This window comes from Vespa crabro, chromosome 1 (assembly GCF_910589235.1).
Source record: "Vespa crabro chromosome 1, iyVesCrab1.2, whole genome shotgun sequence".
Lineage (NCBI taxonomy): Eukaryota > Metazoa > Arthropoda > Insecta > Hymenoptera > Vespidae > Vespa > Vespa crabro.
Genome location: NC_060955.1, coordinates 22,359,330 through 22,372,557, shown reverse-complemented (window position 1 = coordinate 22,372,557; position 13,228 = coordinate 22,359,330). Strand labels below are relative to the sequence as shown.

Genomic DNA, 13,228 nt, shown 5'->3' with positions numbered 1-13,228 from the left:
TTCGATGAGACTTCTATTTAAAAATAAATATCAACTCACACGCTTACATGCGAACGAAAAAAGAAAACCTTTTGGTCCGTTTATTTTCTTTTCTTCGCCTGCAAAAAATGGATCGTTATCGTAATACTTAAACGCAATACAAGAGAAAGAAAGAGAGAAATCGCGTGTACACAGATTATGTTAGATATAATCGTGATTCGGGCAATGACCTCGAAAAAGGGACGAAATAATTTTTTGAACGATAAAAAGAGGCACCACCCATGTAGTAGTAAGAGGGGATTTGATTATAAGATGAAAATGAAATATTCATCGTTATTAAAACAAAACCGGACACGTATTGTTTGAATATTCATGATCCTTGTTATATGAGCATGGTGTGTGCGTAATCGTTGCTAGAAACACCTTATCACAATCTCTACTTAACACTATATACACACATATACATCTATATATGTATGTATGTATGTATGTATGTATGTATGTATTTAGGGCTTAACGATCTATCTGCAGGTTTAATAAAATGAATAAGTAAGAAAGAACGTAATTTATTCGTTATACGTTTAACCCTAATCGAATTAGAGCAAGTTATAATTCAAGACTTTTTTTAAATTTCGCCTCCTTATCTATCTTTCTATCTATCTACCTACCTATCTGTCAATAACTATTAGATAGCATTCGTTATGTTTACATGGGTGTGAAAGGGGATGATTTAGTCAAGGATGAGTAGTCTATCCTATTTCCTAGACTTTTTAAGGTGTGACTAGGACACGCTCGATTGTATATCGTAGATCGTTACTGTTTCTCTCAACCTAGAGTCCAAACGTACATATATAATCTAAAAATTCGATCAACGTAAATGTAAGATTCTCTTTCTCTCTATCTTGTGTGTGTGTGTGTCAGGTCAAAGCTTAATCCGCTAAAGTGGCCCACAAAAAGAAAGCTTTATGCAAGGATTGTCCAATCCTTTTCAACGTCGACTTTGCATGCCGATTGCTTTCGGTCGAATAAGTCGATGAGATTAGTTGTTTGTTAAAAGATCCATAACTCTGGATGTGTGGCATTAGCGAGGTGAGAAAAATTTTGTTCTTTTCTTTTTCTCCCTCCACAATCCTTAGCTGCGACCCATATATTTTTTTTTTCATAAAACTGCCACACCAAGATTTCCATAATGTATCCTTAACCAACTTTCTGTCTATCCGAGTCCAACCAATAACCGCGTAGTGCTTGATATATATATATATATATATATATATATGTAACTAGAGTAAAACGAAGAAAATTAGGTTAATCGTCTTATCGTGTTTATCATGATTATGAGAAAATATCAATCTAACTAGATATATTTACATAGAATTGGACAGACATATTACCTATATTTATTAACGTAAAGAAGAATTGATCGTTAAGAAAGTGATTTATGCTGAATCAGAATCGACCCTTATCCTCCAGTCCAAAGTTAGGGTGTGTTTTTAATTAATTATCCCGATGAATGAGAGCAAGTTCTACGATCGATTTCTCGACTGTAACATATATATATATATATATATATATATATATATATATATATATATATCATTATCAAAAATATTATCAACCTATTTTATTATAAAAATATTTCATAATTTCTTTAGATTAAATAAAATTACCTAACCATAAGAATCACAATAATAATAATAATAATAATAATAATAGATATATACTAAAGGCATTTCATACTATGTACCATATTCATGATAACGTATTAAATGCACGTGGTAAAATGAGAGATCTCGTAGTTAAATGTAGGAAGTAAATCTATGTCGAAGAAGTGGGGAGTGAAGTTATATACTTACTAGTATGTGTTGTTGGGATCGTAAGGTGGGTTGTAATCCCCCGACAGTGGAGGAATCGGAAGGAGAAAGTGTACATGATTGGTTAAGAGCTTACGAACTTGCGCAGTAAGTTTCTTTTTCTGTTCCACCCTCTTTCCTTTGATCCCTTCCTTCGTACTCTTGTAATCGCTAGGATAATATCCCAATATAAGCGATCATTGTGTGTGCGGTCTCTTTTATCCTTTAATAAGAACATTATATATTTTAATATTTCATTGGAATACGAAATTTTGATCGGCAAATATAAATATATAGATCGACGAAAATTAATCGATAAGATCGATCAATAAAATCAATCGGAATTATATTTTTGAAAAAAAAAAAAGAAAAAAAGAAAATGAAGAACATGAACAATTAATTAACAAATTTAAAATATTACAAATTGATCATTAGAAATTTATAGATCCAAGATAATTGATCGATAAAATCAATCCATATTATATTTAAAAATAAATTATTAATAATATTAATTTTTATTAAAATTATTAAATCAGATTGTTACAATATTGATCATTATAAATCAATAGATCCTATTAAATGGATCAATAAAATTAATCAAAATTATATTTACATACTTCCACTTCGTTCGCTCTCTCTCTCTCTCTCTCTCTCTCTCTCTCTCTCTCTCTCTCTCTGTCTGTCTTTCTTTTTCTCTCTTTTAAGAATCAATCTTATTGTTGTTGCTGTTATTATTATTATTATTCCTATTATTATTATTCCTATTATTATTATTACTATTATTATTATTATTATTATTATTATTATTATCATTAATGGTTAATAACAGATCGTAAACTTTTTATTTTCTCTCTTTTCTTTAAAGTAAAAGGAACTTCTAAGAAGTAGGTAACTGAGGTTCTTGAGTAGGGTAGGAGAGAACGGTATCTCATTGACCGTTGGTCAACGCAAAGGATCAATACGTAGGAGGCACTTTGCCTGTTACTGTACTACGATCGGATTTAACCATTCTTTCATTGTTTTAATGTCTATCGATTTAATTTCAATTTCATTCTACATATATACACATACTATCATTTATTATGTAATAATTTTTTTTTTTATAATATACATACGTCTATGTATGTATGATACATAATTATGTATTTAAGATTTAACGACTAATTTGTATAGTGTTATATTACATAAAGAATGGATTTTTATATGGATCGATAATTCCCAGGTTATTTTAAAAATCAATTATCAAGACTTTTCTGGGTTAATTTTTTTCTTTTATTTTTATTTATTTTTTTTTTTCATGTAATATAACTACAAGTCCAATTTGTAAAACCGTAAGTCTAATTATAATGAATCTCGATAAAGAGTTATTGATTTATATTATAAAATCGTTTAAAAACTTTTCATTCGCATAGAAATTTTTAGCCCATTCTGTACTCGATCTCCGTAAATTCAACATTGACTTGAAATCGTTACATATCCGGCATTGATGTCTCCGGAAAACGATACACTATATTTTTTTCATTAATGTCACTATGATCCATCCCAATATTGATACGATTGAAAATATTAAATAACATTGATAATTTTATTATATTTTTTTAGTATGTAAAAAAGATAAAGAAGATTTATTTTTTCAATAATTTATTCATCTATATATAAACTCGTTCACATATGTATATATAAAATTCGTTCACATTCTTCATGATATATACATACATATATATATACATACATACATATATACATACATACATATATATATTCGTTATCTTCCCAATTTCCTGAAACATAAATCTATGGAAGAGTTTCTTGTTAGAACATTATTACATGTCCATTCAATCCTATAGCGCATGCGTCATTATGCGACAAAATATAGCATGACCGTTTTATTGTAATTATGTGTGTTCCAACACACACATACACAGACCCATTTCAAAAGTAAGAAGAACTGCGGCAGATTTTAAATATTCAATTTATTTGCAAGTAAATGCTTTTTATTTGTTTCCAAAAAGACCAATTAAAATAAAACAGAATTAATATATTTCATATGTTGAATTAATAAAATTTTATTTCAAAGAGTAATAAAATAAAATGAAATTTTAATATAATCTTGATTCAAAAGAAAAAAATAAAGAAAGCTAAATTAATTCGTCATAAATTCTTCCTATCAAATATATCTGAATATATATATATATATATATATATATATATATATATATATGTATATATATATATATACATAATTAATTATAATAATCATCTATCCAATCGATGTAAAAATAAAATTTTAATTGGGGACATAAGAAATATATATGTACATTGTAGTACATGCATATATCTACTACGTTAGCGATTAATAGATGGACTCGAGGACGAAAAATATTGATATTACGAATTTGCATGTATCGTTCTCGTGGTATCGAACCTAATTTCAGTTGAAGCCACACCCGGAGAGGGTGGCTGCCTGGCTGGCCTTGAGCCAGTGGCTTGGTATATAGCAAAATGGGGGGTAGGGAACGTTGCAGTTCCTACGAGTTGGTTCTCCACCTTGATGGGGCCGTACACATCCGACACTTCCAGTCGTTCATCGAACACAGTTACGGCTACACCTCGTGACGAAAGAGAGAAATTTTTCTTAACTTTTTACCCATTTTATATATTCCCTACAAAATACTACAAAGGGATCTATTTTTTTTTTTACAAAAAAAAAAAAAAAAACAACACAAATCTAAACTAATTATTATAAATTCGATTTGATTGATCTCGATTGTCGTTTCTGTTTCTTCGTATTTTCGTATTCAGATTTCGCACGATTTCGTTTTCTGTTCTTCTTTTTGTGTTTGTTTCTGTTTTTTTTTTTTTTTTTTTTTTTTCAAATTCTCATAGCAACGTATAAGGACAGAGATAAGAATCAAAGTATCGTGCGGGTCACGAAGACGAGAGAGAACGAAGGAAAAAGTATAATAATAATAATATATAAATCATGTGATCGTGATCGTGACAAATTGTACAGTGTAAAGTGTTCCGTAAAATCGTCCACATAGAGAAAATTAATTTGGTGTGCCTAACTTCTCGAAGAAATAATTATTCGTGATTTCATCATCATTGAGTCGGAAAGTTCCTCATTGCGTTCCGATCTGGAGCCGGACTACGACCCCGACGACGAGGACGCGAACGATTCCTACAGCGATTCCGTTCGCGAATATCCTCTTGATTACTTTTGTACAAGCAGCACCAGTTTTGTCGTGTTGATGAGTAATTCCTTCGAAGTTATTTCGCTGCCGGCCGATATGCTGCAGGTGCTAACGATTCGATATTGATTTGATTAAAAAAAATTAAAAAAAAAAAAAAAAAAAAATTAAAAAAACAAATATTATTATATTTTCAATTTAAAGGTGTCTTATAAAAAAAAAAAAATATTCGAATATTCGAAATATCGAATGAAATTTGATTTGATTAATCTAAAAAAAAGAAAAAGAAAAAAAAAAGAAAGAAATATTATTATATTATATCGGTACCATGATCATACATAGATACATATTTTAGATAATATATATATATATATATATATTTTTTTTTTTTCTATTTAAAGTTATGAATACTAAAAAAGATATTATTGCTACTATGTTGATTCTACAAATAAATATATATGTATATTTGTTGAAATTTGATTCGATTGATTTGCAAGAAAAAAAAAAAATATATTATTGCATTATGCATTGCAATATAAGTATTCGATACAACTTACATACTTATATAGATACATAATTTTAAATAGAATTTTATTTAAACACACATAATTTTAAATCGTATAATTTAAAATATTTATTAATTTCTTCATTGATAAATCTATTCATAGAATAATTAATGTTTATCATTTTAAAGCCGGCGAGCTATGGAAAGAAAAGTAATAATTGGTACACGACACCAACCAGCGGTGGTAGCAGAGGTGGTGTTAGTGGTAGCGGGACAGGAGGAACCGGAGGTTGGCAAAGTAGACCAGGAGCAGTAGCTAGCCTAAGTAGAAAGGCTTCCATCACCGAAGAAGCACCACCACCAGGAGGTGGTAAACCTTCATCAGGTCGTGTCATCCGAATTGTAAATAATCATGATCATACTGTTCAGGTGAGAAAGAGAGACAAAGAATCTTATCAGTCTAATATGATGAATATATTTACGATGTTTCGTAATATGTGAGACCTACCTTCATCAGTAGGAACTGAGAAAATTTAGATGATATTAAATCAATGAAAAAAATTTATATGAATCTATTTAACCATTTTACCAAATTTAATAAACAAGTCAGTCTAACGTACAAATGAGATACAACTTTTTTATTGTTTCAATATCTCCTGTCCATCGATAAAGTGAGACCAACATGTTACGAAACACCTAATATTTACATATACAGACATGTATAAATATTTATATATTTACAGTGCCGTGTTCTACTAAATCTTCGAACTTCTCAACCGTTCGAAGAAGTATTAGAGGATCTTGGTCAAGTTTTAAAAATGAATGGAGCTAAAAGGATGTTCACTGTTTCGGGTCAAGAGGTAATAATCATTATTTATTTCTCCTATGATTATAGTCAAATATGATAAGATGAGACACACTTTGGCATACATGTATACATATAGATAGATTCATGTATATCTAATCTATTTAGATTATTATCATTTATTGATCGATATATTCAAGTTAGACAAGAACGTAGATGAGACAAGAAAGTTTATTGACGAGTTATGCAAATGAGAAAGACAACACACATTGGCTCCCGACATCGTACTTATAAAATCAGTTTGAATAATGTTTCTCCACATAAATATGCATGTTCTATGTGGAAACTGTTTTATGTACATACATCGGAATGAAACGTGACGATATATATTAGCAGGGTCACTTTCTTGAAATCGTATCTATCGTTTAAATTGTAATCTTCACTCTAAATGACACTTCTTAATAACTACTTTATTTCATTCCCGTACATATATGTTATTGTAATATTTTCTATATAGTTTCTAAGAGTCTTTTATATTTGATCTATATTAAATTAATAATCGAATTTATATAATTAACGTTATTGAATAAATATTTTATTCAGAATTAATCCAGACGTAATTAAATATAATGTATTAAATAAATAATTTTTATGAAGAGTTTTGCTAATAAATACGATACGGTTTCGATATCGTAATTACACTTTTCCAGTAAAATGTTAGAGGTTTACTTTCTGTTTAGTTTTAGTCCATGAATATATAACACGGTTATAAGTTAAAAAGTTGATCAAGAAGTTGGATTAGATATGCTATGGAAAAAGGTCAGAGATTCATCTTTCCAGGTCACGATCATATATGAATTTCAAATTGACCAATTTTCTTCTACGAGAACAATCGTTAGGTTAGTCTATACTCAATTGTGTATTACACATTGTTAAAACTTTATCTTGGAGCATATATAATAATGCACTTAATAAATTTATCATTGAACATCTATCTCCAAGAGAGAAGACAAGACAAGATAAGACAAGTAAAGACAAGACAAGACAAGACAAGACAAGACAAGACAAGACAAGACAAGACAAGACAAGACAAGACAAGACAAGACAAGGCAAGACAAGACAAGACAAGACAAAAATTAATCTCTATCATTTTAACGTGTTAAAAAACAGGTAAGAAGTTTCTCGCAATTGAGAAATGAGTTCGCCGATATAGATACATTTTATTTGGGCACTGGCTCTAGTATGGGTATATCTGGTACTATAACAGCCTCTCCAACTAGAAGATCAAGATCACGTGGGCCACCAACATTGGTGGAAGATCTTGGCCGTCAGAGACGAGCTCGAAGTAAAAGTAGACCTCGAGCACTTTACGCACCGGATTCCGAAGTTGTTCGAGTTAATGGTATAAGAATAATTTTCAAAAAAAAATTTCATTCAAATATCTCTATAAACAATTTTGTTTGATTTAATTATTATATATTATATATATGAATATTTTTTTTATCTTTTTCTGATCCAGATTACAGTGTCGTAGAGGTTTTAAGAGACGAACCCGTTAGAGTAACTATCAGAGGTCTTAGAAGATCATTTTATCCGCCATCACGTTTGCCACCAGTTGATAATTCTCCGCCAGATAAAAAATTACAATTAGAATGGGTCTACGGTTACCGTGGTACTGATACCCGTAGAAATCTATGGGTGTTACCAAGTGGAGAATTATTGTATTATGTTGCTGCAGTTGCAGTTCTTTTTGATAGAGAAGAAAATGCACAAAGACATTACATTGGTCATACCGAGGATATTACTTGCATGGAAGTAAGTTTATCATAGCGATAAGATCATTTCATCGTTTCATTCTCGATTGACATATGCAATAATTAATTGTACTTGGATTGATTCTGATACGATAATATTTTACAGATACATCCTAGCAGAGAACTCGTAGCATCTGGTCAAAGAGCTGGCAGACATCGAAAAGCTCAACCTCATGTTCGTATTTGGTCAACGGAAACTCTTTTAACTCTTTACGTTTTTGGAATGACCGAGTTTCAAATAGGAGTATCAGCATTGGCTTTCTCTCAATTGGTATATACATTATATATATGTAATATATATATATAAACTTATATATAGAAAAAAACATACTATATTATATTAATTATCTATTAATTATTGTTTATTAATAGAACGGTGGTAGCTATGTACTTGCTGTTGATGCTGGAAGAGAAGCCATTCTCTCGGTATGGCAATGGCAATGGGGTCACTTATTGGGTAAAGTCGCGGTCAGTAAATCTTATCTAAATAAATAATATTTATACCGAATGAATATTTTGATTTCAATTTTTTTTTTTTTTTTGTTATTAATAGACTATGCAAGAAGATCTAACAGGTGCAGCTTTTCATCCATTGGACGATAACTTATTGATAACGCATGGACGTGGACATTTAACATTTTGGAATCGACGGAAAGACGGTTTCTTTGAACGGACTGATATTATTAAACCTGTAAGAAAAATTGTCACAACTCATTATAAGCGTAACTAATTCCAGAATAATCATAATTGCAAAATTCAATTATATTTTTCAAGCCATCGCGTACACATGTGACAAGTATTCAATTCGAACAAGACGGTGACGTTATTACGGCTGATAGCGATGGATTTATTACGGTATACTCGGTTGATGCAGATGGTGCTTACTTCGTTAGAATGGAATTCGAAGCTCATAACAAAGGTATCAGTTCTCTGGTAATGTTGTCCGAAGGTACACTGCTGTCTGGTGGTGAAAAAGATCGCAAAATTGCGGCTTGGGACTCTTTACAAAATTACAAACGTATTACCGACACTAAGGTAAACTTAATATTAAAGTCAAATCATATATGCAAATAATATCGTTTCTAATTAAAAATAAAACTGTTTATATTTTGATGCATAAACCAAGTTACCGGAAGCAGCTGGAGGAGTTCGTAGTATTTATCCTCAACGGCCAGGAAGAAACGATGGCAATATTTACGTTGGAACGACGAAAAATATTATATTGGAGGGATCTTTACAAAGAAGATTCAATCAAGTGGTTTTTGGTCATGGTAGACAGTTGTGGGGTCTTGCTGTTCATCCGGATGATGAAGTTTTTGCCACAGCAGGTCATGACAAAAATATTGCACTTTGGCGAAGACATAAATTGTTATGGACAACTCAGGTAATATTGTTTATTGATATCAACAAATGGTTTCAATTCCGATTGTCTCTTACAAAATCATATATCCTTTCAGGTTGGCTTCGAATGCATTTGCATAGCATTTCATCCTTTTGGTGTAGCCTTGGCTGCAGGTTCATCTGATGGACATTTGCTTGTCTTAGCAGCTGATACAGGTGCTGCTGTAGCAACTTTAAGAGTTTGCGGATCGCCTTTATCATGTATTGGATATAATCCAAGTATGAAATTCTTTTACTAAATTATATTCTAAACTTCAATAAGTTAATTTCTCTTAACCCTTTATTATTGTTATTTTAGCCGCTGAAACCGTTGCGATGGGTTCGCAAAATGGTAGTATATATCTCTTTCGAGTATCAAGGGACGGTTTTTCTTACAAAAAAAGTAACAAGATACGTGGAACACAACCTTTGGTACAACTCGATTGGAGTTCTGATAACAGATTTTTGCAAACGGTGACACAGGACTATGATCTTGTTTTTTGTGAGTTATTTCTTCAATTTTAAAATATTATTACATTTTTTAATTATATATTATATGTATATGTAAATATATATATATATATAAATGTGTATACGTGTATATGTTTATATATAGGGGATGTAAAAGCACTTTCATCTGAAAAAAGTCCATTAGTTATGAAAGATGTTAAATGGCATACACACAATTGTACAGTAGGATACATGGTCTCAGGTAATTATTTTTAACATATGATCTCAATCCTCTCTCTCTCTCTCTCTCTCTATCTTTGTTTATATATAATATAAAGTGCCTAAGTGATTTTAAAAATCAATTATCCTAGATATGTAGTTTTATAATATAAAAACAATAATTTGTAATATCATCTAAAAATTTTTTGCTTATATTTTGAAGATCCATCCTATATATAATGAGAGATATATATTACTCTTTTATGTAAGAACGATAAACTATTTATTATTATTTTAAATTTCAACAGGTATGTGGAATAATCGTTATTATCCATTGACAACGGTTCTCACCACAGCCTGTAGATCAGCAGCACACGATATGCTTGTCAGCGGAGACGCCGAAGGTTATTTAAGACTTTTTAGATATCCATGCACCAGCGCAAAAGCGGAATACGTAGAAGAAAAGGTTTACAGCTCGTTGGTAGCTTGTGCTAGATTTTTGTATAATGATCGAAATATTGTAACCGTTGGTGGAACCGATGCTGCCCTTATGCTTTGGGAATTAGTGGATGAATAAGGATATATATATATATATATAAATAAATTATTATATATATATATATATATATATAAATTGTTAGGGCAAGATCACAAGAGATAGACGGATTCTAATATCTGAAGGATATATCATTTTTTGTTTATTTTTTTTGTTAGATATTTCATATTTTTTTCTTTCTTTTATTTTTTTATTTTTTTTTATTTTTTTTTTTTTATTTTTTTTTTTTTAATCACTTTCAATAAATACGTATCCATTATTAAAACTTTAGATAACCGAACTACTTAACGAACTTACAAACCACTTGACTCAGTGTTCAATCTTTTTCTATAATCATCATTAAACACAAACACACACATACACACGGAATAAACAAGAATTTACAGTGATGCAGTATAAATATTAATAATAATAATAATAATTAACATTTTCTTGGAGCATTATTGAATTAGTGATATTGTTGTGACAGAACGAATTCTCTCTCTTTCTCTCTACATGAAGAATATTAGGGAAAAAAAAAACAAAAGAAAAACAAAAAAGAACATAACAAATATAAATATATACATACATATATATATATATATTTGTTACATTACATATGTATATGTTATAGATATATACATATTGACGTATACTTACATATACATAAATGTACTATTTTAGCCAAATATATGCGCGTTAAAAAGCGCATTAGCGCACAGAAGGTTAGAGGGTGCTGGCGCCCAGACCTTCCCCTACCCCCTTGGTCTCCCCCAAAAAAAAATGTTCTTAGAAATATTTAACACGAAAACGTTAGATATAATATTTAATATTACTAATAATAATAATAATAATAATAATAATAATAATAATAATAATAATGAAATAGTAATAGAAAGAAAAATAATAATACAAAATATGCACGCACACGCCCGTACGTACATTGCATGAAGATGATGTGTCGCCGCGCTCTTTGTACCGCGAAATTATTTCTAAAATACTTCTCTGTTATTCGTTACAAAGAGAGAAAGAGAGAGAAAGAAAGAGAGAGAGAGAGAGAGAGAAAGAGAGAGAGAGAGAAGGAATTTTATGAAGATTATATATATCAGGAGAAAATTGTTGCAGGTCAACATGCATTCTCCTCTTATCTTACCCCATACCCCAAACCCCCTTGATGTCCCCCTACAAATTTTCACAAAAACAAAAAGTAATACATATATATAGATATATGTAACAAATTATTTAACAAAAAAAAGGAAAGAAAAGAATAAATAAAAAACACGTCAATTTTTTCGCATACGTATTATTATCGCTTGTAAGCATCGCTCGAAATCCTCACTGCCAAGGCATCGAATTTGAGATTTTATTAAGTTACTTATAAATTGAAAGTGCTTGTGCTATGAGCCACAAAATAATATGTATGTATATATATATATATATATATATATATATATATATATATATATATATATAAATTACATATATAGTCGGAAGAAATATCAGAAAAAATATATATATATATACGATTTATATAACAAAAAATAAATTGTATCTGTATAAATAAATATCATACACGATGTGAGATAAATATTTATGAAGAAATTCTATACTTTGAAATGATCCATGAAAAGAGAAAAGAAAATTTGTATGTTGAAAAAAAATTTGTTAAAAAATCTATCTATGTTAAATATCATGCACTATATGGAATGGATAATAATTAAGAAATTCTAAATTTTGAAATGATTCATTAAAAGAGAGAAGAAAATATGTATGTTAAAAAAAAAAAATTTGTTAAAAGAATTTATGCGTTAAAAATCATGCCAGATGTGAGATAAATGATGATTAAGAAACTTTAGACTCGGAAATGAACTATGAAAGGAGAAAAAACAATTTGTATTTAAAAAAAGAAAAAAACAATTTAAAGAAATAGGAGAAAAATAATCAGATTTGTATAATAAGAAATAAGAAAACTTCTTAATCGGCAGAATAATAATATAATAATAATAATGATAATGATAATGATAATAATAATGATAATGATAATGATAATAATAATAATAATAAGATTTATGTGAAAGGTTTAATCAACTTAATCAAATTTCTTGGCTAAAAAAATTTCTCAGGATGATCATCATCTTGTTGTTGTTAATAATAATTATTATATTGACGAAATTCACATATAATACCTATGTGATTTTGTAATGATATTAAGAATAACAATTGTCTGATATATATTGTCGATGGAATCGATTTAAAAAAGGATTAAAAGGAATCTAAAAGATTTTAAGAAAATTTAGAAACACATTAACATTTCTAATGATATTTGGTACTGATTACGAAGTTCATTTATGTATGTAAAACATAAAATCTTTATGTATTGTATTGAATTGAAACTTTTCAACTTCGTATTTTTGGGCACTGCCTGTGCAAAAGAAAAGAAAAAAAAAAAAAAAATAAAGAAACAAATAATAAGAGCCGTGAACGATCAAAATTGATTTAT

At 29.4% G+C, this 13,228-nt stretch overlaps 1 protein-coding gene across 1 annotated transcript in view; it reads left to right on the top strand.

Annotated features, from left to right (window-relative positions):
• Positions 1-12,185, top strand: part of LOC124424528 (echinoderm microtubule-associated protein-like CG42247) — an 18,985-nt gene extending 6,800 nt beyond the window's left edge. The window contains exons 5-17 of the mRNA XM_046963726.1: positions 5,715-5,954; positions 6,269-6,385; positions 7,501-7,732; positions 7,850-8,145; positions 8,251-8,415; positions 8,517-8,612; positions 8,698-8,835; positions 8,919-9,179; positions 9,271-9,528; positions 9,602-9,764; positions 9,844-10,026; positions 10,141-10,236; positions 10,502-12,185. Of these exons, the coding sequence (XP_046819682.1) occupies positions 5,715-5,954; positions 6,269-6,385; positions 7,501-7,732; positions 7,850-8,145; positions 8,251-8,415; positions 8,517-8,612; positions 8,698-8,835; positions 8,919-9,179; positions 9,271-9,528; positions 9,602-9,764; positions 9,844-10,026; positions 10,141-10,236; positions 10,502-10,770 (2,514 nt within the window). The 3' untranslated portion in view covers positions 10,771-12,185. The remainder of the gene's footprint in view (positions 1-5,714; positions 5,955-6,268; positions 6,386-7,500; positions 7,733-7,849; positions 8,146-8,250; positions 8,416-8,516; positions 8,613-8,697; positions 8,836-8,918; positions 9,180-9,270; positions 9,529-9,601; positions 9,765-9,843; positions 10,027-10,140; positions 10,237-10,501) is intronic.
• The last annotated feature ends 1,043 nt before the right edge of the window (positions 12,186-13,228 follow it).